The sequence below is a fragment of the Agelaius tricolor genome, unplaced genomic scaffold (genome assembly GCF_023055355.1).
Source record: "Agelaius tricolor isolate 1412-34295 unplaced genomic scaffold, bAgeTri1.0.p SCAF_14, whole genome shotgun sequence".
Lineage (NCBI taxonomy): Eukaryota > Metazoa > Chordata > Aves > Passeriformes > Icteridae > Agelaius > Agelaius tricolor.
The window spans coordinates 1623318-1649439 of record NW_027269274.1 but is presented as its reverse complement, the minus strand read 5'-3'; the positions used below and the strand labels follow the sequence as shown (position 1 = coordinate 1649439).

General features: G+C 48.3%; 1 protein-coding gene across 1 annotated transcript; it reads left to right on the top strand.

Annotated features, from left to right (window-relative positions):
* The first annotated feature begins 6060 nt into the window (after window positions 1-6060).
* LRRN1 (leucine rich repeat neuronal 1) lies at window positions 6061-25700 on the top strand. The gene is made up of 2 exons (XM_071439301.1): window positions 6061-6362; window positions 21873-25700. Exon 2 carries the CDS (start codon window positions 22106-22108, stop codon window positions 24254-24256), a length of 2151 nt encoding a protein of 716 aa, XP_071295402.1. The 5' UTR covers window positions 6061-6362; window positions 21873-22105; the 3' UTR covers window positions 24257-25700.
* Window positions 25701-26122: the final 422 nt, after the last annotated feature.

Below are 26122 nucleotides of genomic sequence, written 5' to 3'. Positions count from 1 at the left end.
ATAGAGCTACAGCTCATGTGAAATACAGTTCTCAGAGCAGTGGCTGCGCTTCCTCCCAGGGAGAAAGGCCGTGGGGGCTCTGGGGACTGAGGGACTCATCCAGGCAAGGGAGGGAAATTCAAAGGCTGTGAGCCCTCATTTCACAGACAGGAGCAGTTGCACAGCTCAGCTGAGGCTGTGCCCGTGTGTGACAGACCCAGCAGCTGAACCAACACCTCCTGAGGGAGAAAACTCCAGGTTCCTCCTGTGACAGCTCCCTCTGTGTCCATCCCAGACCAGGGATGCTTCTGTGAGCTCCAGGAACTGTCACCCCCCATACACACAGGGGACAAGCCTACAATTAAAATGATTTCTGTTAGAACAGATTTACCACTGCACCTGGCCCAAAAGAGTCCTGCCCAGCCCCCAGCACACACACAATATATTCATCAACACACACAGGTCTCCAAATTCCCACCGTACCCATTGACCGTGAGCACGAGATTTTTGTTGCACATCACTGATTCCTTGAGTGAAATGGATTTTCAGCAGCCTCTGATCCATCCCCACGTGGGGGAAGGACAGAGCAGCTGCTTTACCTGCTTCACCTTCATGCTGCTTTTTGCTGAGCACAAACCTTTGACCTTCAGGATGCTCTTTGCTGGGCCCAGCCTCAGAGGCAGTAAAGGATGGGGCTGCTGTGTTTGGGTTTTCAAACGTGTCACTATGCAGCAAACACCCAGTCAAGATATTAAATATGTAAGTTTACACACTGCAGAGGAATTTCATTTATTTCACACCAAATCAGGAAACAATCCTCAAACCACAATCACTGGGATGTGAAATCCAATGTTAATGCACAGAAATACTGAGCTAAAAGATCTTGGTTTGCCCGAGGAACACCCAATTAGGGATTTCTCTCTGCAGAGCAGATCTGTAGAGCTACAGATGTCAGCTCAATTCCTCATCAGGTCCAGGAATTCCCAAGTTAATTTCACACTAAGAAGGTTTCAGCAAACCAGCCACAGGAAAAAAAAATACGTAAAAAGAAATAAATATACTTGAAAAGGAAACTCTTAAAAATACTTAAAAAGAAAAATACTAAAATATTGAATTCTTTGACATGGCTAAAATACAGTGGAGAGCTAAGGGTGAGAAAAGGGGGCCAGAGCTGGTTTTTGAGCTGGGCATACGGGAAGCAGCAGCTGAGGGGGTGGCAAGGAGGAACCCTCTGCTGCCCAGAGAGGCTCCTTCACATCCTGCTCATGAGGAACTGCAGATCCTGAGCCAAGCCCAGACCTGGGGGAGCTGCCCTGTCTGTGCAGCACCTCTGCTCCAGGGTGGCTGGGAACAGCAGGGGCTTGGCTGGAGCCAGGGCAGCATCGCTTGTGCCATCAGGAGATGCAGAGAAACGTTCCCATGGCTGTTCATGCATCAGCACATGACAGGACTGGGCTGGACAGGAGCTTCATGCTCCGTGTGTTACCACATTTATCTTGCAGTAAACACAAATGAAGTGCTCACAATGAAACTCCTCAATTGTCTTTAAGGAGCTTTGGCTTTCTAAGAAGCTTTGGGGGGTTCCTTGCAAAGTGATGAAATGAGATTAGAGTCCCTCCTAATGAAACATTCACACGACAGATCATTTGGGGAAAGATACATCAACCACAAGGAAAAGCTTCCCAATTCATAATGCATGAGAGAAGTGGGATGGAATAGAGTGTGAAATGACTGACCTGCTTTAGAAACACTGCTGGGTGTCATTTTAGCTCCTTATTGTACAATTCCCCACATAAAACCACCCAGATGTTGCCATCTGGCTCCACACTGTCCCTACCAGGAAGGGGGACCCACGCCAGGCTGGTTCATTTCTCATGGGACACACATGGAATTGCAGGGAGCCATCCCCAGGGGGGGAACCTTCCAGAACACAACCAAGCCTGAAAGCCCTGCCTGGGGAGCAGCCCTGTGAGTGCTGCTGCCACCCAGACCTTTGTGCAGCCCATGCCCTCGTGGGCACAGCCCCAGTGCTGCACCTGCAGTCGCTCCCAGCAGTTGTGCATGCAATGATTGCACCCACATGCGTAATTGGGAGTGCATTATGCAAATAGACACTTATTGACATGATTGGTCGTTGGCTTGCACAGTTCCTGTGGGTAATTTGTGCTGCGCTGGTGCCTTTCTGAATAAATCCAGCACATCCAGGCAGCTCTGACAATCAGTGTCCACATCCAAAACCTGAGTGAGGAGAAACCTCAGCGGGTTCACCTGGCTGCCAAAAAGTGTGGGCCACACTAAGAACCTGCTGGCACAACACACAAACTGCAGTTCCTCCTTCTCTGTCTGTCTCACACCTCAGAGAGTGTCATACTTGTCCTCCAAAAATTCTCACTGTTCCAAACTGAGCCCACAGACTTTCTCCCATCTCCCAGCCATCAGGACCTGCTGCTGTCTGGCAGAGCCAGATTTGTACCTCTGCAGTAGCAAGTGTCTTTCATTTCCAGGGGTGCCCCTTCCACCTGCCATTCCCACTTGCCACCAGCTCCCAGTTGGTGTTTCTGGGTAGATGGCACACGAGGATCCCGAGGCACAGCTCAGGGAAATGGATTATGCACACACTCAGGATGTTAAGCAGCTTAATGGCAGGATGTCTGCTCCAGGGAGAAAAGGCAGGGACGTGCGTGACAGGGCACCCAGGGCTCCATTGTTTTATCACTTAAGGTATTTAGACCCTCTTAAAGGTTTAAAGGCCTGCTCCCCAAAATGCCAGGCACTGGACAGAGCCAAGCCACGGCCAGGGCAGGAACAGCAGCAAATGCCAAACTCCTTTCACAGCACTTTGGGACAGAGATGAACCAGGAAAGCAGCTGAATGTAAAGACAATGGGGGAATAAGGGGATGAAGCCAGAGAGCACAGGAGGAGAGAAGATGAGAACAAAGAGGCAAACAGAAAGCCCACACAGTGGGAAATCTCCTGTTTTCCTGGGACCTTCTCTTTTAAGGCTGCTTGAGCAGGGATGTTTTGGAAGAATACTCAGTTCTGCCTGATGGGAAGTAGTGGCAGAGGTTGTTCCTCGAGCAGTTTGTGAAAGATGACACAGAGAGGCAGACCCACTGCCCTTCTGCCTCAGTGCAAAGCCCCCTAACTGCAGGAGCTCCTGCAGCAGCTCCTCCTGAGCTGCTGGTACCTCACAGCCTGGGCAGGAACCCTGGCTAAGCCATCGACTCACTTGGCTCCTTCCTGCACCAAAACACTCATTTACAGCTGTAGGAATGAAAGATGTTTTAACTCCCATCTCAACATTGTTCTCATTCCTGGTGTTTTGATGTTGTGAAAACTGCCAGGAAATGAAGACACCAGCTTAAGGCTGTAAAATTTTAATGCTTGCTGTATTTCTCCTTCTTTTTTCTTTGCAGGGAGGGTTTAGGTCCATCAGGTTTATGCCTTTCAAAGATGAAGCTACTCTGCTAAGAAAGTGAAAATACATTCCCTGCCCTGAAACAAAGCCCTGAAGCTGTTCAAAACACTGGGTTTTCCAAGAGGCATCTGCTGTTGCATTATTTCCTCATCAGGAGGAAGTGATAGATGAGGAGGGAGCATCCGGACGGATGAGAACAGCCCCTGAGAAAGGAGAAGTGTCTTTTTGGACAACATTGATGAGTTCCTTCTGAAAATTCAATTTCCTTATGTATGAAAAACGTCACTTTTACTGTTACCCAAGTGACCTTCTGGGCTCTCAGAAAAAAAATCATTGCCTCAGGAGGAAATCTGAAGCATTACTGCAAACCATATTTGCTGCGTATTTAACTTATTGTTAACTCGTATTAACAAGTGTTAAACCAATCTTTAGAATAATTTCCTGAGATGGTACCACTTCAGGACATGCCTGGAGGAGGTGCTGAGCTCTGCCTGGCATGGACAGCAGGGCCTTTTCAGCCTTTTCAGCCAGGTTGTGCTCAGCAAACTCTGCCCAAGGGATTGAAACACTTTTTGCAGAGCAGGAGGGTGAAGAATATCCCGTGTGCTTTTATTTGTCAATAAAAGCATCCCAGAGTTTCCATGACCTTACTAAAGGGCACAGGGATGAGGCAGCACAGCACCGCCCTGCCACAGGTTTCCCTTCTGTTGGTTTTGTTAATAATAAAAAATCAGGAAATAAAGATTTTACGGTCTGCAGAAAAGCTGATTTTTGTATCACTGCCACAGCTTCAGCCACAAGCTCCTTGTGTAGCACAGACTAAAACTGTACCTGAGATCCAACGTGGGGATTCAGCCAGGGCACCCTGGGAACTCGGCCAGGGAAGTGGGTGAAGCCCAAGGTCGGGAGAAGGAAAGGTGGGAAATGTGTCAGTCAATAATTGCAAACTAAGGGAAGTGGAAATGGAGACAGGACAGAAAATGGGAGAGAACAGGAACCAGAACATCTCCGAGGGCTGACACAGACAGCTTTAAATCCTTGGGTTTCAGGCTCAAATGACTCTTCTGGCTCACAGAACCATGGAATATCCTGAGTGGGAAAGGACCCACAGGGATCATCCAGCCCCACTCCTGGCCCTGCACAGACACCCCAAATCCCACCTGGGCATCCCTGGGAGGATTTTCCAAACCCTCCTGGAGCTGTGGCAGCCTCAGGGATGTTCCCATTCCCTGGGCAGCCTGGGCAGTGCCAGCACCCTCTGGGGTGTGAGTCCCATCCCCTTGGCTCGAGGTTTGCCTCTCTACAGAGCACAGAACCCCAAATGTTTGAGTCCTGACCGGCTGCAGAACTTTCTCACTACATCTTTGTGCCACTTTGAATGAAGTTTGAAAACATTGAGAGCTAGGATTCAGAGGGCAGGTGGGAAGTTACTCAGCAGGTTCATTCCCTGTCTTAGACACAGGTGAGGGTGGCACTGCTGATGTGTGACCCCAGTGACCTGCAGAGCGTGCCAGGGACCCGTGTGCCGCGGGGGCTGCTAAAGACTGAGCCCAGGGATGGATCTCTGAACTCTGGGAACTCTAGAGCCCAAGGATGGAAGGTTGTCAACCCTGCAGCTGAACAGTGGGAAGTGCTGTCAACCCTCGAGCCAAAGGATGGCACGGGAAGGGATGTTCCCCTGGGTGCAAAGAGAGGAAGGGATGCTCACCCTGGATCCGAAGGATGGAAAGATGGGAAGCTAACCCTGGATTTGAACAATGGGAGGGATCATAGCCCTGGATCCAAAGGAGGGAAGGGAGGGAGGGATGCTCCCCAGGATCCAAACGAAGGGAGGAAAGAAGGGATGTTCCCCTGGATCTGAAGGAAGGGAGGGAGGGATGCTCACCCTGGATCCAAAGAAAGGGAGGTATGATCACCCTGGATCCAAAGGAACGAAGGGAGGGGTGCTCCCCGGGATCCAACGGAAGGAAGAGAGGGATGTTAGCCCTGGATCTGAAGGAAGGGAGGGATGTTAGCCCTGGATCTGAAGGAAGGGAGGGATGCTCCCCAGGATCCAAGCGAAGGAAGGAAGGGAAGGAGGGATGCTGCTCCCCGGGATCCAAAGGAAGGGATGCTCGCCAGGATCCGAAGGAAGGGAGGAAGGCAGGGACGCTCCCTGGGATCCAGAGGAAGGCAGGGACGCTCCCCAGGATCCAAAGGCAGGGATGCTCCCCTGGATCCAAAGGAGGGAAGGGAGGAAGGCAGGGACGCTCTCCTGGATCCAAAGGAGGGAAGGGAGGAAGGCAGGGACGCTCCCCAGGATCCGAAGGAAGGAAGGGAGGAAGGCAGGGACGCTCCCCAGGATCCAAAGGCAGGGATGCTCCCCAGATCGGAAGGAAGGAAGGGGGGAAGGCAGGGACGCTCCCCAGGATCCAAAGGCAGGGACGCTCCCCTGGATCCAAAGGAGGGAAGGGAGGAAGGCACGGATGCTCCCCTGGATCCAAAGGCAGGGATGCTCCCCGGGATCGGAAGGAAGGAAGGGGGGAAGGCAGGGACGCTCCCGGGTCCCGAGCGGTGCCCGCAGCAGCCCCGGGTTCGCACCGAGGCCGGGGGCGGGGTCGCTCGGGGGCGGGGCCAGGTCTCGCCCCGCCCCCGCAGCCGGTGCCGCGCGCGCAGCAGCCAATGGGAGCGCGGCCCGTCACCTGACCCGCGGCGCCTTCCCAGGTGCGCGCCGGCGGCGCCTCAGAGCGGGCGGCACCGCGCACCGACACCGGCACCGCCGTGCTGGGGGCGGGCAGCAGGCACGGAGCGACCGCTCCGTCCACCCATCCCCTCTTCCACCCACCTATCCATCCATCCCTCCATCCATCCCTCCATCCATCCCTCCATCCATCCATCGCTCCCGGCATCCCGGCGCGCTGGGACCGCGGCGGCAGCAGCGGATGTGCAGCCCCGGGGGACAACGGCGGCAGCGCCCGGCCGGCGGTGAGTGCGTCCGCCGGGCTCGGGGGAGCGAGCGGAGGCTGCGGGAGCGGCGCGGGTGCGAGGGCTGCGCTCCGGGCTGCGGGGATGTGCGCCGCGGTGCAGCGATGTGCGCTGCGGCCCGGGCACCGAGCAAAGTTTGCGGTGGCGGACGCGCCCCCGGTGCCCCCCCGGGAGAGTCCCCGCGGGGTTTCGGTGGCTCCGCACCGCGCCGGGACCGCCCCGGGGCTGCGGCCGCCTCGCACCTCCGGGGCTGCGGGGTTCGGCTGCAGCATCGCTCTCCTCCTCCTCCCCCTCCTCCTCCTCCTCCTCCTCCCTCTCGGGTGCTCCGCTGCTCCCCGGGCCGGTTTGCGGTAAATGGGGGTTCTGGGGGGGATCGGCGGTGCCGGGGGCCGGCGGTGGGCGCGGGGCCGGCGGTGCGGCAGCGCTGCCCGCGTCCCCCATTTGCATGCGAATGGGAGCGGATCCCGGCAGATGTCCTGCCTCATCCATTCACCCGCAGGAATGCGAGGAGACAAGGAGCCTTCAGTGTGACAATGGCCCTTCAGAAAGCGGCATAAAGGCGCAGTGTGAGCGGGGCCGCGGCTCCGCCGCCCTCCTCCCGCGGCCGCGGCTTTGTGCGCTGCGGGCGGAGCGGCCGCTCGGTCCCGGGGGCTGCGGGACCGGCCTGGGCAGAGCGGCCGGGGGATGCTCCGTGGGTCCCTGCCGCACGCAGCTGCCCTTCGGGGGCTCTTTGGGAACTCCGCTGCCCGAGAGGAGCGCGGGGCAGCGGCGGCTCCTCACCCCGCACCGCGGGTCCCTGGCCGTGGGTCTGGCGGACAAAGGGACCGGCCCCGCTGCCGCCGCTTTGTCGCCGCTGTCAAAGGGCCCTTTGAGCGCGGGGCCGGTCCCTGCCGGAGGAGGGACAGCAGCGAGGCGCATTGTGCCGCCGGCTCAGCCCTGCCGGGGCCGCACAACAGATGTTCGCCTGCGATTTTCGCTCTCCCTCAAGTTATTCTCTCCCCCTGTGCTGGCTCGGGGCGCATCTCCCACCATTTCAGGCGATGGAAGGGAAAGTAGCAGAATGACACTCAAAGTAGGCGATAGTGTTGTCCAAAGGTGAGAGATCACACACGGGGCGCTTCTGCTCTTGTCCTGGAGCTGTGCGAGAGCTCCCAAGTAACGAGTCCCTTCCATTAGAACTAGTTTGGAAACCTTTCAGTCCTTTCCTTACGGACTTCAAGGGTCCCTTTAAAAGGAGCCCATTATTTCTGGAGATCATAAACCTCTTCGGGCCAACAGCTCAGATGTACCCACAGAGAGATCACAGAGCTTTGAATGACCAAAGGCACACCCAGCATCAGTCCTGCTGTTGTCCAAAGGACCCAACCAAACTGAGTCCCAAAGTCTTGCGAGTCAAAGTTTAAATTAAAGACACACACTGAGAGGGACAAAGCAGTGCAGGAAGCTTCCCAGATGGAAAGTGAGGAGAGCCAGGATGGTTCTGCTCTCACCTCGGGCCAGGGAACAGCCCCAGGTGTCCCTGTGCCCCTGCTCTGCAGCCTCTCTTGTGCCACTGCTCCGGGACAAGAGCTCCAATTTAACTTCTACCTCGGCAGTTCAAAGTTATCTGCACAACATTTTATGTAGCCCATATAAAATTATCTCTCCCAGTAGGCATTTTGGACGTTATTAGACCACTTACTGTGATGACCATAAAGCCTCTCCCATTTACCTAGAACAGATAACACTGCTGATCATTGAAGGAAATAGGATTTTGCATTAAGTTGGACAATTATAGAAGGATAACAACTTTTCACGTGAACTGTGAAGGACCTTTTTTTACTGCCATAAATAATGCTGAGCCCGTCCAAATTCAGGCTGAAAAAAGAAACTTCTGTTCAGCCTGACCTCACAGGGAACAGCCCTGGCACAGGTGCCCAGAGCAGCTGGGGCTGCCCCTGGATCCCTGGCAGTGCCCAAGGCCAGGCTGGACAGGGCTTGGAGCACCCTGGGACAGTGGGGGGTGTCCCTGCCATGGCTGGGGTGGCCCTGGATGATCTTGAGGGTCCCTCCCAACCCAAACCAGTCTGTGATTCCCTGATTCTCTGGGTGTATTTGGTTCCAGCTCGTGGAGCAAATGGGATAATTTCGAGGAGCAGTGGTTAGGCTCTCATCACCATCACCATCACTCATTGCTAATCCCGCGGTGCCCGGAGCCCAGCTCGCTGCCGCGGGCGGAGGAGGGGATGCTTGCAGCCTTTGTTTCACGCCGATACAGCAGCGTGGCACTGCAGAAGGCAGGGAAAACTTTTCCTGATCGGCGTGCAGGATTCCTGCTGCAGCCGGCTGCTGCCAAGGAGGGCGGCACAGCCCTGCTCCGCGGCTCTTCTTGTAGGGACACTTCAAACATCTTGGATGAATCATAGCAGCGGTCAAGTATTGCTGCTGCTGCAGCCTGCACAGCTTAATGTTCGCTGCAAAGGGGATTTGTGTGCATTATTGGGTCTGCAGATTTCTTCTTCTCGTTGTTAGGGGTGATAGAGACTCATCCGCATTTAAACAATGTTTTTTAATCTTTTTTTAGTTTCTCTTACGAGTCTTTTGAAGCTCTTATTTCTGTTAATCTCGACAATGAGTAAAAATGGGGACTTTGTTCACAAAGCTCTGAGCCACATTATTTCTGTCTCTTTTGGAGCTGCTCCTCCCCCAGGTGAGTGACTTGCATGGTCCCAGGTCTGCCTTTGTGTCAGGCTCAAGCATCAGGAAAATAAACCCAAACAAACAAAACCTAAGGAGAATAGTTAAGTGATGTTTATAGAACAGCTCTGGTCGAACAATATTTATCTTCGTTTCTTTTCCAACCAGCAGAAAGTAGCAAGATGCTGCAAATATTTACAGAGCAGCCAAAATTCTCCAAAATAAAAATCCCTCTGTCTTCCTGTGCACTTTGTTGCCACGGAGGTGCCTGTTCTTTGAAGCCCTGATTAATATAGATGAGTTGTAATTTTCTGACCAAGCCATCCTAGTTCACATATATTATTCCATTGGCAGACATGTGGTCCCCACAGCTGTCCCCTCATTTGTGTATGAAATGGAAACACTGGTGGCATTTGTAGGTTACCATAGCTACACGAACAATACACGTGTGAGGCTTCATCCTGCCAAGCTCCAGATTTTTTCCTGGCAGACATTTTGTAGACACAGAACTGAAGAAAATCTATGTAAAGTTTTTGGAAGCACACAAACGCAGCCCTCCTCCTCTGTGTTTGTGTAAGGCTCAGGGACAGTGAGCCCGAGGTTCAGCCCCTCCAGGGCTGATTCCTGCAGCCCCTTCCAGCCTGGAGACCCATGATGCTCCCAGCAGCCCAGAACTCCAGGTTGTGCTGCAGAGCAGTTAAGTCATTAACAGAGTCAGGCCTTAAACACATCTTTCTCAAAAAATCGTTTGTGAGTTCTACACAAAAGCGAGCGAGTTCTACACAAAAGGGACTTTGGAGCTGGGGTGGTTTTTCTGCTGACTCTGTTGGGAGGGTTGGCAGTGCCTGCAGGGCTCCTGGGAGAGGGGAGAGGTGGGAAGCAGCCAGAGCCCCATGCCAGAGCAGAAATCCAAGGAAACTCACTGCAAATATTCCCATTCTCCTTTTTGTCTCTGCAATTAACGTGGGAAGAAAGATGGGCAAGAGCAGAGAAAATCAAAGAGCTGGCTTAGGAACTGCTTTTGTTGGTTTGTAATTAATTATTAAATAATGGTGTTTCTCTAAGGTTTGGAGGGCCTAAGTTCTGCACAGGGACCTCACAGGACCACTCTGATAAGAAACAGTCCCTGCAGATGTGCTTGAGTTCCTCAGACTTTACCAGACTCTTTTCCTGCAGCTGAGTAATTAATTCTTCACTAATGGACTCTGCCAGGTCAGAGCTGAACACGTGGAGGGCTGAGAGCTGAAAGTTCTTCTGAACTCCACTCTCTTATCCTTTGCTACTTCAAACTCTGCAACTTTAAATTTTGTTTTGCTCTTTAGATGTCGTCTTTCCTTTTTCTACTTAGGGCACTGAAGAAAAATACTGGATTGGCCTATTTTGGATTGGCCTAATTCTCCCCCTGGTGAAGGCAGGACAAGTCTGTGGTATCAGTGAGACAGGAATTAGTCTCTGCTCTTAACTTCTCCTGTAAAATATTTTTATAACTTCACCTTCTGTGTCGTAAGACCTTAATTTGGTGTTACAAGGCAGTGTTTCCTTGACATTCCATCTGGCTGAATTATTAAAAGAGCAGGAGCTGGTTTTCACCTGGAGCACAGTTTCTAAAGATCGAGTGTTTGCAGTGCAGCATTGCCTTTTTCTTCCCTTTTTAACTAACAGAACAACAAGGCAAAGCAAGTTTAAGTAACAGGCCTGAAATATTGAACAGGCTGCTGTAGTGAGAATGCACTGAAGTTATAAAAGTGCCAGGAGAAACAGCTTTTCCCTTATTTTATTGGGTACAGCAGCCTTACTACATAATTTTCTCTCCTGAGGCGCTGCCCTTTACTCCTCAGTGGTCACACAGGGCAGTATTTCCCTGAACAAATCCCAAACCAAAGCAGCTGAACACGGAGGCAAACCTTACTTGGGGGTTTCAGTTAGAAATTTCAGAGGTTGTCAGTCAGCATCTCATTTCCAGGTATTTAATTTAACTAACTCTGGTGATTCCAGCAATTTGGGCACTGTCAGCTTGGATTAGAGCAGGAGAACCAAGGGCTTTTGGAAGCCAGGCCCTCCTGGAGGTACCTGGCAGGGTTTGCCTGGCTCAGCTCTGGGGAAGTGCAGCCCCCAGCCTGCTCCTGGGGGAGAGCTCCTGGGAGGGAGCAGAGCCCAGGCACACAGAAGCACACAGAACCACACACACAATCATTCACACACAGTCACACACAATCACAATCAATCACACACAGTCACATACAGTCACACACAGACACACACAACCACACACAATCACACACAAACACAGTCACACACAGTCACACAGAATCACACACAATCATTCACACACAGTCACACACAGTCACAATCACAATCAATCACACACAGTCACATACAGTCACACACAGACACACACAACCACACACAACCACACACAAACACAGTCACACACAGTCACACAGAATCACACACAATCAATCACACACAGTCACACAAAAACACACACAGTCACACACAGTCAATCACACACAAACACACACAGTGACACACAGTCAATCACACACAGTCACACACAGTCAATCACACACAATCACACACAGTCACACACAGTCACACGCAGTCACACACAATCAATCACACACAATCACACAGAATCACACACAAACACACACAATCAATCACACACAATCACACACAGTCACACACAATCACATACAGTCACACACAATCACATACAGTCACACACAGTCACACACAATCACACACAATCACACACAGTCACACACAATCACAGAATGATGAGGTTGGGAGAGACCTCTGAGATCATCGAGTCCAACCTGTGCCCCAACACCTCAACTAAACCACAGCACCCAGTGCCATGGCCAGTGTTTTATTGAACACATCCAGAGATGGTGATTCCACCACCTCCCTGGGAAGAGCATTCCAGTGCTTTATTATCCTTCCAGTGAACAATTTCTTGCTGCTGTCCAGCCTGTCCCTTCCCTGCCACAGCTGGAGGCTGCGTGCTCTGGTTCTGCCAGAGACCGACCCCGCCTGTCCTCAGCCTCCCCTCAGGAAGGTGTGGAGAGCAATGAGGGCACCCCTGAGCCTCCTCTGCTCCAGGCTGAGACCCCCAGCTCCCTCAGGGGTTCCTCTCAAGGTTTGTGTTCCAAACCCCTCTCCAGCCTCGTTGCCTCCTCTGGATGTGCTCAAGCACCTCAATGTCCTTCCCAAACTGAGGGCCCAGGACTGGACACAGCACTCCAGGTGTGCTCAAAGGAGGAGTTGGGCTGGGGGTCTCCTCACCCCCAGAGGCACCCCCAGGCAGGTGTTGGGGTTTCTTCCCTCCAGAGGCACCCAGAGCCCGTTCCCAGCGCTGTCCCAGTTCAGCCCAGCATCCCAGGGGACTCCTGGCTCTGGGGGGCACATCCCACCCCAGGCTCAGCTGGGAGGCTCTGGCTGCACCCCAGAGGGGTTGGTTTGTGATGAGCAGGGGGTGTTAAAGGCGGGTGTGGGATGGTAGAGCAGCACAGCTGAGCCTGGGATGGGCAAGGTGCAGGGATGGGTCTGGCAGCAGGATGGGGATGGATTGGGGATCACCTGCCACAAACACACACATTTCAGCACCACACATCCTACCAGGTGGGGCTGAGACCCAAACCAGGTTCCTGCATGCTCAACAAACACTTTTCCAAGTGAAAGAAGCTCCACCTGTGGCAGTGCTAACCCAGAGCTCCAGCCCTGCCACTGGAGAGTTTCACCTGAGAGTTTCCTTATTTTATCCTGCTCTAAAGAGAACACTCCTGCCTGGAGGAGCTGCTTAAGTTCCTGGGAGACATTCCCTGGCTTCCTCCTCCACCCTGGAGTCTGACACATCACATCCTAAGGAACTTCTACAAAACACCTCAGAGTTATTCAGAGAGAATCCCCGAGCTTGTCCAAAGTTTGGTAGAATAACATTTTACATTGTCTTAATAAAATATCAATCAAAGCTTGGATTGTCTTTTCGTAATTTGAAAATGTTTATCATTTATATAATGAATCCTTCATTTTCTGTTATTTCATGCATCATATCATTTATATGATTAAGCAAGTCCAAAACTATCTAATAAATTCATACCTTGCTAATGTGCTGCATACAATTACTGGGATGCAGATGAGCTACTGATTGGCCTTGTTAAATTTTTAAATTACAAATGATCCATCATTCTAACAGAAATAGAGTAAATATTGATAGTTCCAGAGAGCCACCAGTGACTTGTAAATGCATTGAAAAATAACTAATCTTAGCCATAGGTGAACAAGCCACTGCAAAAATGAAGTTTTTTAATTGCTGCTTGAAAACAGGTCTTTAAAATGGGTTCATTGTAGTAAAAGGCACTGAGTAAAACCAGGTCAGTGTTTTTTTCTAAGTTCACTGACAAATCTGTTTTCCTTTCTCTTTCTGCCCTCTTTAAGTGCAACAAATCTGGTTTATACAAATTAAACATTACCATGCCCAAATGAATCACTGTAATTAGGTAAAGATTTTATCCATAAAGCACCAATAACTCAAAATTCTGAGAGGAAAAAACTTCCTTTCTGCAAAAGGCAGAAATTGTAGCACCTCTGTGTTCTGCAAGCACTGATGAAAGAAACAACCCATGGAAAACCTGGGATGTGGCCATGACCAGCCTGAGGACTAAAGCTCAAGGCACAGTTCATAGCCTGTTCCTAAACACACAGTACATTGAATTAGATGTATTTTCTCTCTTTCTTAGTCTCATGAAGGTCTCAAAGCAAGTCTGTTTTCTGCAGGGAGCAAAAAACATCAGCATTCAGGTGATACTTGAGACTGAGAGAAATGGTTAAATTCAGGCTGTGGGGGTTCCATGCTCTCAGCTGACTGAGCTTCCCTGCCCTGATCCATGGCAGTGGTTTTGGAATGAAACAGTGCTGGAGAGCACATATTTCATGCAGCAGAAGTGCAGAAAGACTCATGGCAAAGGGGAGGGTCATGGCATACAGCAGAGGAACTGGAGAGAGAGAAAAGAGCCTTTTCTCAGGTCAGAGTCAGGCCTTGGTTCAGAGCAGTTCCAAACCCGAATCTGTGGCCACTTAATGGAATTAGTTCTGTCCCTTCCCAGCTTGGTTGAGTTCCAGATCTTTGTCTTGGTGCTAACAGCCTTTCTATTACATCTCAGCACCTCCCATGCTAAATCCATTTATTCTGTTACTGCCATGCTCACAATCTGTCCTATCAGATCCTCCCATATCAGCCAACTCAATATATGGGTCTATTAGCATTTAAATATATATAGCTCAGAAACAGAGAATTGGATTTTGTAAGCATAAAACTCAGAAAAAAAATCAATAAAAGTCTGTTTTATTCTAAGGGCTGAAGTCTGTGTCAGCACACTACATGTACAAACTGTGTAGATATAGATCTAGGCTAATAGTAAAATACAGTTTAATACTTAATCACTAATAATTGAAATGCTAACACATATTACAGCCACAGGAAAAAGAATTATCAAAACAGAGTGTAACAAGGACCAGAAAAAGAACTTTTTTTCCTTGATTGAAGAATTGAAGATAAGCAATTGAAGCTCCATGCACATATAATTTTTAATAACAAGCCTTATGCATTCCCTACAGCCAGCACCATTGTGTTGATTTATAAATACCTCCAGAGCTCCTGACTCATTCTGGTTGGGATTTATCAGGCTCTGTTTGCAGCACAGGGTTTTTTTGGCATCCTCTGTGGTAGTAACAACCACGTACACACCGGGGTCTTTCCCAACTGTGGGGGATCCTGAGTCACTCACAAAACTGGAGTTTGATCTAGAACTGTGTAGGAAGCAAAATAATCACACTGCCAGGAGCCAGTCAGCAAAAAGGGAGGAAAAGGATTTTCTGTTCCTTCAGGAAAATCCTCTGGAGTTCTGGCAGCCCTCTTTCTCCTGGTTAAAAATATTCCTCGTCCGCTCCTTTATTAACACTTTGCTTCCACTGGCCAATTCCTTGGCTCTCAGTGGTCAAAACACAAAAAGGGAATTCTGCTCCACAATCCAACCCAATCTCTGCATGCCCTTTGTCCTCTTTCTTTTTTTTTTTTTTTTTAGATTTTCGTTTGAATTGTGCTGATTTTGATAGATAGTAAGAAGCAGAGATTTTCTGAGCTGCTCTACATTAAATCCTTGGGGAGGAGGTGCCCCCATGGATTACAAAGATGCTCAGATCCTTCCACGTTGTTCTGAGATCCCAAATACGCCATGACTCAATCCATTTCTACTCTTTAACTATGGCAAGAAGCCAAAGCAGAATTTCTTCACCTTTGGTCCCCTTTCATTCATCAGCCAGCAGACGCACAACATGCAAAAAGAGTTGGAAGAGAAATTTGCTCTGGAAATTCTAGATACTGTACTAAAACCAGTCAGGTTTCAATTCTGCCTGGGATTTGAAATGGAGAGAGGGCTGGGGAAGGGTTAGGGCACCTGAGGGGAGAGGAGAGCACAGCCCAGGGGTTTGCTCCATCACCTGCAGGGCAGGCAGAGGGGAGGAGCTGCAAGGAAGGGCTCAGGGGCCTGGATCCTGACCTGGCAGTGCAATGGGCTGGCTCTCAGAAATGCTGATCCAACCAAGAAACTTCCCCTGGTGAGGGTGTGGGGCCAGAACAGTGGTCACAGATGGGATTCATCAGCCAGCACATGCACAACATGCAAAAAGTGGTTGGAAGAGGTCTTCCCAAATTAGTTATGCTGTGCTGAGGATGTGAACCAGGACAGTGGTCACAGGTGGGATTCTTTGCATCAAATGGAATCAAAGCTTTGCCTTCACACTGAGCCCTTCCAGCAGGACATGAAAACAAGTGCTGGACAGCAGAACAGCCCATCTTGTCCCAAACTCATTCATGAAGAGTAAGAAAGCTGATGATAATTTGTGTTGCTGGCATAAGAATATTCCTGCTGCACAAACACATCTCACCTTTCAGGTTTCAGGGCCCTGAAGTGGTTTATGAGATTTTTTTCTTTCCTAAAGCAAATAGCTTCTATAATTTGCCAGCCCACTGTTTGGCAAGCCCCTGTTATTGCTGATATTTCTAATATGACTGGTTAATGGTAATCTGGGAGAGATTTTCCATCAGTTGCCAGAAGCTGGGTTGCAATTCTGTGGTGGATTTGATGGGCCTGAGGGGATCCAGCCCCTTGCACTCCAGAGCAGTCTGTGAATGAAAACCATTTTTCCCTCTCCTGCAAATTTACTTCAGTATTTTAATGAAAAATACTGTATCAGATGCGAGTCTTAAGAATAAGCTCCAATAAATTACAAATTTCCAAGCTGTAATATGCTGGTTCTGCAGCACAGTCGTTATGAATAGGATGCTCTTTGCAGTTCTTTGGTGGAGATAAGAGTAGTATTTTTCAAAAGAACACAGATAAAGCATGCTAAGGTTGTCTTGAGATACAGCAAATCACCTTCCCACCAGAGCTCTCCCCAAAATTAAACACAGGCTTTATTTTGATGGAATGTGTGTACAGATGAGAAGAAAAAGTAGGCATTATTTGCAAGGAAAAAAAGCCTCAAAACTTTAATATTATAAATCCCTGAAGATGTGTTTTGAGGCTTTATACCATTATTACATGTCCTAAGGGCCCTTGTTTCTGTATTTCCTTTTAATACCCAGCTCCCACGTTCAGATTTCTTCAAGCTCCTTCAACTGTCAGCATTTTCAGCTTGATTTTTCTGTGTTTTCCACAATTCAGACCTGTAAATAGCTTATTTCCTGATGACACTGGAGACTTTAAAAACCTCACTATAAAAGGCTTATTACCAAGCATTATTCCTCAATATTTTTCTAAATACACAGGATTGCACTTGTAAATTTAACTCCTGGGAAAGGAGCCCATTCCATGGCTGGAAATTAAACTCCAAGTTCTCTTTCTCTAGGATGCCCAAGGTCACTGATGCTCTTGACTGGAGTGGCTTTAGTAACCTGCTTTTAGACTGGGCTTAGTGTTGAGCTTACTGCTGGGATTTAGAGGCTGCTCCCATTTCAGTGCCTCTCCCTCCTAAAGCCTGGTCAGAGGCTCTGGCTCAGCTGAGCACAGCACCAATCCCTGTTTTATCCATAAATCCCTGTTTTATCCATGGAAAAAAGGGGATGCACAGCTGCAGAGGCCCTGCTGAAGGGCAGAGCAGGGCAGGGCAGGTTTTACCTCCAGCACACACAAACGCCTGTGGTGGAGTTTGCAGGGGTGCCAGGATGAGGGAAGGGATGAGAATCCTGACTCCATGTTTCAGAAGGCTGATTTATTATTTTATGAGATGTATTATATTAAAAGAAAATTATATATTAAAACTATACTAAAAGAATAGAAGAAAGGATTTCATCAGAAGGCTTGAAAGGAAAGAATGGAATGATAATAAAATCTGTGACTGACCAGAGAGTCCAAGCCAGCTGGGCTGTGATTGGCCATTAATTAGAAACAACCACATGAGCCCAATCCCAGATGCCCCTGTTGCATCCCACAGCAGCAGATAACCATTGGTTACATTTCATTTCTGAGGCCTCTCAGCTCCTCAGGAGACAAGATCCTAAGGAAAGGATTTTCCATACAATGTGTCTGTGACAAAAGCCTTTCCTTAACCTTGCCCATCTGCCCCGACCAGCCTGCAGCGATGCCAGCCTGGGCTCCCTGTGCTCCAGGGGTGCTCCCAGCATCCCCAGAGCTCCAGCCCAACCTCCAGCTGGAGCTCCCCTCTCCCAGGAGGCTCCTCACAGAGTCACAGCATGGCCAGGCTGGAAGGGACATCTGGTGCCACCTCCCTGCTCCAGCAGGGCCATCCCAGAGCACAGGACCGTGTCCAGAGGGGTCTGGAACAGCCCCAGAGATGAGACTGCAGCCCCTCCCAGGACAGTGTGGGCAGGGAGTGGTCACTGCACAGGGAAGTTCTGCCTCGTGCTCACCTGGAGCTTCTGGGCATCAGTTCCTGCCTGTTCCTGCTGTCCTGAGGGACACAGCAGAGCCTGGGGCTGCCCTGCTCCCAGTCTGGATTCCACTGCCCAGTTCCACCTGAGCCCCCCAGGGCTGGCACTAACCCTGCCCCAGCCCAGGCTGCAGCAGCCAGGTTTGCCTGAGCGATGGGGATGGGGATGCAGGAGCTGCACGAGCCCTTGGCACAACAGACAATTTTCCAGCACACAGCTCAGGTACTGAGGCTCAGCCTGGGAAAGGGGAGGAATGGGGGATCAGCTTGTGCTTCTGGCTCTCAGCAGCTACAGAATAAATTGCTTGTCTTAGCCTCAGGTAATTTTTTCATGCGTCTGATCCTTCCAACTTTTACCTGGGCACACTCAGCGCAGGTGGCTCAGTGCCGACCAAAATCTGGGCTGATGCTACTGCAATATAAAAGAAGTTCTGCAGGAATGAGCCACGTAGCTGTGCACAGGGAGGATTTGCTGTGGCAGCATCACTGTTCCAAAATGCCCCCAGATATCCATGTGCAAACAATATTGTTGCTCCTTTCAGCGAATTTTAATAGTGACCATTAATACAGTTGTCAGGGAAGTGACAACACTTTGTTTTCCTATTACCAAGCAAAAATGCACAGTATCTGTTCTTTTTAGTTGGCAGGTTAAGTGTGAACGCTTTTAATGAACAGTTTACTTCGTGCTTGTCCCTTCATATTTTCCTCTTCCTGCACTGGAGGTTTAAATGTATTTTTTTATTCCAATCACCCACCCAACCTCACTCTTTGAGAGCCACCAGTAAAGCTGTGGTTGCCAGAGCACACCTCTTCCCACCCACCTTCTTTCCCCTTGGAAAAACTGAGGTGAAGGACCCACTCACTACTCCATAACCAAACACCCGCCCTCATGGGCCAAACCAATTCTCAGGATTAACCATTTTTCAGAATTTAGGTGGGAAAGGAGGAGTTAGATGTCCCCGTGGCAGTTCCAGGATGGGAGGCAGGAATGGTGCTCCTGTTTCTGCCCTCAGGGAGCAGGAACAAGCCCATGGCCCAGGCAGCTGCTGTGGGTTTGCTGGTGGCAGAAATGTGGCTTTTTTTCTGCACTGGGTACTGAGCAGTGCCACGGAAAATGCATTTAATTAGCTCGGAGCAAAATAATTCCCTCCATATCTCTCACATAAAATTAGCCATTATTTCTGCTGATATCAAGTTACCAGCTGTTACAACTGCTGTTGTGGGTTGGAACAGCAGAAAATATGAATCTAACAAATGGGAGGGATGGTAGGGAATGCTAAAAGCTTTCCTTCACACCCTCAGTGTCTGTGACACCAAACCCTGCAGAGGTGGCTGGGATCAGTGCTGGGGAGCTGAGAATCCTGGGCAGCAGAGGGATGGGGTTTGGTTTGGTAGCTTTGGGCAGGGCTGTGCATGGGGTTTTACACAGCACAGGTGGCTAAAACCAAAGGCCACGACTTGGCTTGTCCCTCCTGCTGGGCCACATGGGGCTGCTCACAATTCACTCTCTGGTTAGCCTGGAATTGCATTTCCAGCTTCATCCAAGCTGCCCTGGCCTGGGAGAGACTGAGGAAAGCAATGTGTGTGTTGTTTCTAAATTTGCAGTCAAAGAAAATTCAATCCGTTTGCAGTAGAAAATAGCTACAGAAGAGAACAAGCCACTAGGAACTTGTAAAATCATATATTTACAGTGATCATAAACCCAGAACTCTGGTCAATAAACCCACAAACGCCTTCTTAGCAGGGATGAACAATAACTGTAACGTGCAAGTAAGAGGATATAAATATTCAACAAAGAAAGATCAAATTTGATTTTTTTTTGCAACATCTAGACACGCTCCTACATATTTTAAAAGAACCTTTGAAGTGTTTTTCAGGCAGTTTGGTTTTTAAAGCATTACATGATTCATGCAGCTACATCAGGGCTAAAGCAGTCGTAAAACATCATTAGGCCCCTCAGCTTTGTAAGGCTCCAACTCCCTTCTTTCTCTTCATGCCCTGAGAAGCTGCAGGAGAGATTCCACAGGCAGGAATTTTGGGAGCAATGCTCTGTCTTTGCTCCAGAGCTGGAGCAGGGACACGTCCCTGTATGAGGGGACAGCCCATGATGGGCACAGCAGCTCAGGGCACCTCCTGTACCTGGCATTGAAAGCACTGCCTGCATTATTCACTGCAAAGCACTGCCATTTGAAAATCTGCAGTTAAATCAATTAAACTTCAGATTCCATCAATTTTCCTAGAATTGACTGGCTTGGGCCAGCTACAATGTGTGGCTGTGGAGGGAAGCATCCATCAGAGTCAGCACAGCTCAGCTACCCCAGCTCCTCATCACTCCACAATAACACATCCCCTACCACCACGATGCCATTAGGATTTATTTTTTAAAACATTCTTAGTCAATTCTTCCATCATTGGGAAGTTATTTGGGAAGGAATGTTGGTCCTACAGTTAGTTTTCCCTGACCCAGCAGAGTCTGCTCAGCTCTCATTCAAGTCTCAGCTACTAGACAGAAAATCTGACTCAACAGGGTCAAATGTGTTCTGGGTCCCAGTCCTCTTCCCCTTCCTCCAAAGCACAACCACAGAATAACAATATAAAAATAATTAATAAAATTGCTGTTGGGTGTGTTCTACCTACAGCTCTACATCATAATCTACAATAAAACACTGTGGTTTCATTATTTAATATGATCAGATTTAGAAGTAAGCATTGGACAAATGGGATTCCTGACCCCACTATCCAGAGGAGTATTTTGAACCTATTTTAGAAGCTGTATTTAGTTTTAATATTTTATATGGTACCATCCCCTGTGGGCTGTGACTTGGTTGAAGCTTTGCTTTGTTCTAATTGAAAAATATGTGATTTCATCACTGAGTTCTCTCAGATATCACAGAGTGGTTTGGGTTGGGAGGGACCTTAAAGCCCATCCAGTGCCACCCCTGCCACCTTCCAATGTCCCAGATGGCTCCAGGCCCCATCCAACCTGGCCTTGGACACTTCCAGGGGTGGGGAGTCCACACAGCACAACCTGATTATTTTAGTTACAGAAAACCCCACACCTTTTCTTTGAGAAGGCTGAACTGCACTCACCAGAGCAATTTTCCAATGAAGGGAGAAGGAGAAAGATTTTAGCAGGAGATTCTCCTGGAATATGTGTTCAAAGCCTCCGGTATCACCAGATGTTCTGAGGTGCCTGGACACAGCTGGGTTAATTTAAAGGCACTCTTGCATGAACATCTTCAGGCTAAGCAGACACAGATGTAGGGCTTACACAGCAATTTGGAATTGTGGTGAGCAGTTCATACCATCACAATGCAGTACAAACAGCTGAAATAAGGGCAGTACATTCATTTAATCAAATTTACTGTTATTGTTTGGGGCTGAGCTGGATTAAATCTAAGCTGTTATCTGGAACTGATTTGATTAACTGGGATAAATTTTGGCAAAGTTCATGAGCATTTAGCTTCAAACTTCTAAACCAGCAGCTTCCTGAGCCTTAATTCCACACAGCTGAAGTCTCAGCCTTGGGGACAGGGATTGGGTGTTGATGCTTGTCTGAGACCCTGCTTTGCTCACCAGCACATCCTCCACCCTCAGCATTCCCAAGCCATTCAAATTACTCCTGCAGGGTAAATCTGAAAGGTATCCATCCCAAAGTTTTATTTTTAGATAATTCTCTCTGAGAGATTTCTCATGTAAACCCCAAGAAGGAGAGAGTTCCAAACCCTAGATAATTTACCTGCACCAGACTGGGATTTTTGGAAGAGATTACTGTTAAAATAATGATTGTTTTCAGATATTTTCTTTCAAAAGTTGAAGAAACTAAATAATAGATGAACTGTATATGAGCTGAGCATAACATATACCCTAATCTGCTTTCAGGACCATCTTCAGGCACTGATTTACAGAAGAATCTAAAACACTGAGGAGCAGCTGAGAGTCTTCAGAGCATTTCTTAACTTCACTAAACTCAGAAAATCATCTTTCACCTTTCTGGATGTCCAAGCCTTTCACCTCAAACGTCAAGCTTTACGTTTCCTGCCTGATAGGGGATCACCCTCTTCCTCCGTGGAGAATTTAGGGGGCTGGGGAGCTGAACCCCCTCGCTGGCCAGCATGGCAAAGGTTAGAGTTGTTTTAACTGTGTGCCAGTTGGTGCTAGAATTGTTAATGAATTCATTAACTGAGTCTTCCATACAGAGCAGTGAATGTCCACAGCTTTGTGTCTGTGAAATCAGGCCCTGGTTTACACCTCAGTCAACCTACAGGGAAGCCACCACAGTTGACTGCAACGACCTCCGGTTGACAAAAATCCCCAGCAACCTCTCCAGTGACACTCAAGTCCTCCTGTTACAGAGCAACAACATTGCAAAGACCACAGACGAACTCCAGCAGCTCTTTAATTTAACAGAACTGGATTTTTCACAGAATAACTTCACGAGTATCAGAGACGTGGGGCTCTCCAACCTCACTCAGCTCACGACTTTGCACCTGGAGGAGAACCAGATCACAGAGATGACTGACTACTGCCTGCAAGACCTCTGCAATCTGCAGGAGCTCTACATAAATCACAACCAGATCAGCAGCATTTCTGCAAACGCATTCTCCGGCCTCAAAAATCTTCTGAGATTACACCTCAACTCCAACAAATTAAAGGTCATTGACAGCCGTTGGTTTGATTCTACTCCCAACTTAGAGATTCTCATGATTGGAGAAAACCCAGTGATTGGAATACTTGATATGAATTTCAAACCACTCTCAAACTTAAGGAGTCTAGTTTTAGCAGGTATGTACCTCACAGACATTCCTGGCAACGCGTTAGTAGGCTTGGATAGTCTTGAAAGTCTTTCTTTTTATGACAACAAATTGGTAAAAGTTCCTCAGCTTGCGCTTGAGAAAGTTCCCAATTTAAAATTCCTGGATCTCAACAAAAATCCAATTCATAAAATTCAAGAAGGGGATTTTAAAAACATGCTCAGATTGAAAGAGCTTGGGATCAACAACATGGGAGAACTCGTGTCTGTTGATAGATACGCGCTGGACAACCTGCCTGAGCTCACAAAGCTGGAGGCCACCAACAACCCAAAGCTGTCTTACATCCATCGCCTGGCGTTCCGCAACGTCCCCGCCCTGGAGAGCCTGATGCTCAACAACAATGCCTTGAATGCAGTCTACCAAAAGACAGTGGAATCCCTCCCAAACCTGCGGGAGATCAGCATCCACAGCAACCCGCTCAGGTGCGACTGCGTCATCCACTGGATCAACTCCAACAAAACCAACATCCGCTTCATGGAGCCTCTCTCCATGTTCTGTGCCATGCCCCCAGAGTACCGGGGACAGCAGGTGAAGGAGGTGCTGATACAGGATTCAAACGAGCAATGTCTTCCAATGATCTCTCACGAGACCTTTCCCAACCACCTGAACCTGGACATCGGCATGACGGTGTTTTTAGATTGCCGGGCCATGGCAGAACCTGAGCCAGAAATCTACTGGGTCACCCCTCTGGGCAATAAGGTCACCGTGGAAAGCCTCTCTGACAAATACAAGCTGAGCAGCGAGGGCACCTTGGAAATCTCCAACATCCAGGTTGAGGACTCTGGGAGATACACCTGTGTCGCTCAGAACATAGAGGGGGCTGACACGAGGGTCGCTACCATCCGGGTGAACGGAACGCTCCTGGATGGCACCCAGGTGCTGAAAATCTACGTCAAACAAGCTGAATCCCATTCCATCCTGGTCTCTTGGAAAGTCAACTCCAATGTCATGACATCCAACTTAAAATGGTCATCGGCCACAATGAAGATTGACAACCCTCACATCACCTACACCGCCCGGGTCCCGGTGGATGTCCATGAATACAACCTCACACATCTACAGCCCTCTACGGATTATGAAGTGTGTCTGACAGTGTCCAACATCCACCAGCAAACACAGAGATCCTGTGTCAACGTCACAACCAAGAACGCGGCTTTTGCGCTGGATATTTCCGACCAGGAAACCAGCACGGCCCTGGCAGCGGTGATGGGATCCATGTTTGCCGTCATCAGCCTCGCCTCCGTCTCTGTTTATATTGCAAAAAGGTTTAAGAGGAAAAACTACCACCACTCATTGAAAAAATATATGCAAAAGACCTCTTCAATCCCCCTGAACGAGCTCTACCCTCCACTTATTAATCTCTGGGAAGGTGACAGTGAAAAAGACAAGGATGGCTCTGCAGAGACCAAGCCAACCCAAGTCGACACATCCAGAAGCTATTACATGTGGTAACTCAGAGGATATTTTGCTTCTGGTAGTAAGGAGCACAAAGACTTTTTTGCTTTATTCTGCAAAAACGACGAGTTGAAGACTTTTGTATTTTTGACTTTGCTAGTCCGTGGCAGAGCGGTGAGGACAGGTGGATATTTCAGGATTTTTTAGTATAGCGTATCGCAATGGGTTGACAGAAATGGCAGCTTCACCTAGCTTCCACTCCTCTGTTTATTTTATTACTTTTTTTTTCCTTTTTTTTAATTTTTTTTTTTTTTTTTTAGTTATTGTGCTAAACTTAACACTGTCCTAACTCCAGTGCTGAATGAAAAGAAGGAGGGGCTGGGTGAGCCCGCGTTCCCCGGCGCCATCGCGGGGCAGGATCGCGCCGAGCTCAGCCTCAGTTTTGGACCTGCAGTGAACTAGGTTTGTGACCCTGGGCTGAGGACTCCACCCTGAGAAAAGGAGACCCTGAATGATGTTAGTTGACTGTACTGTAATGTTGTATCAACTGATTTGAATGTTTTTGACTTTCAGCAATGAGTTTTCTTTTTTATTATTATTTTTGTAGTAGTTGAAGGCTTAGGTAAAGCTAACAGGCAATAGGAATAAGTACATCCAATTTTTTAATGTAACAGACTAAATGTTAATTGTTCTTATTCTTTTTATTCTATTTAGTAGACACTTTTGAAGAACGACTAGAGTTTTGTTGTGTTTAAATCACCAACACACGGTGTTTAATGAAGGCAGAGCTATAATAAATTTAGTTTTGTTCTGATGTTTTTAATTTAGAAATCACAATAATGTATTGGGTTTAGACGTCACTAGTTTGACTGGTGATCATGTTTTGACATAAAATATATCCAAAATGTTATATAAAAAAATATCATGGGGTTTTTTTCTTGATGAAATGAAGTTCCAGGTTCAGGTTTTTTATGCATTTATGTTAATAGCAGTGTTTTCTCTGCACTAGAGGCAAAATATGGGAAATAATTTATTGAGAAAAATGTCTCAGCATGGCTTTTGGACTGAGAGTCACATGCAGAATCAAAACTGTTTGGCATAGGGTACACAGCAAGAAGAACTCACAGAGTGTGAACAGGACATTTTCCTTTTTGTATACTTTTCTGTTTATATTTTGAGCTAAGATAGAAATGAAGCTGACATTTAGCTGTCATTACCATCAGTTAGGACAAAAAAAACTCAGTGCTACCAAACTGAAATAAACCAGTTGAATCTTGGAATATACTTGAAAAGAAACTTATTTGGAATAATGTTCCTCCAAAAGCAGAAATTAAGATTAAAACTACCGAGACAGTTACACTTGGTCCAATACTGAACTGTGTTTTTTACAGGCTTAAAATGAATCCATATTCTGGGTATTTTCCTGAGTTACTGTGGTAAAGGAGAGCAGCAGTGATCTGTGTGCACTGGGTACAATATAAAGGCATCATTTACAGTTGAACCTATGGAAATGTTGTGCGTTGTCTTTTCTGAATCCCTGGAAGTTCTGCACGTGAGTCAAGAGCAGGGTGGGCTCTGGGGAACATGAGGTCACAGCACACAACACCCCTCAGCAACAAGCACAGCAGTTTCTACACTTTATCACCGCTTTCAATGTGCAATTTTTACATATTTTTACACACCAAAAAAGTTCTTGGTAAGTAAAAGTTAATTGTTCAAATCACAGATGTGCCTGGGGCTGTGTGAAGTTTTTTGACTCATCGGCTTCTCAAATATATCCAAGTCCCCTTAAAATTTACAGATAAGCTTCAAACTTCTTTTTCCTTGTCTAAAAGTGAAAAGTTGACTAATCAGCTGCCTTGGTACAAAAACTTACCCATCCATCCCTTGGACAACCTGCCCCCTTGGTCTGTGCTTCCACGT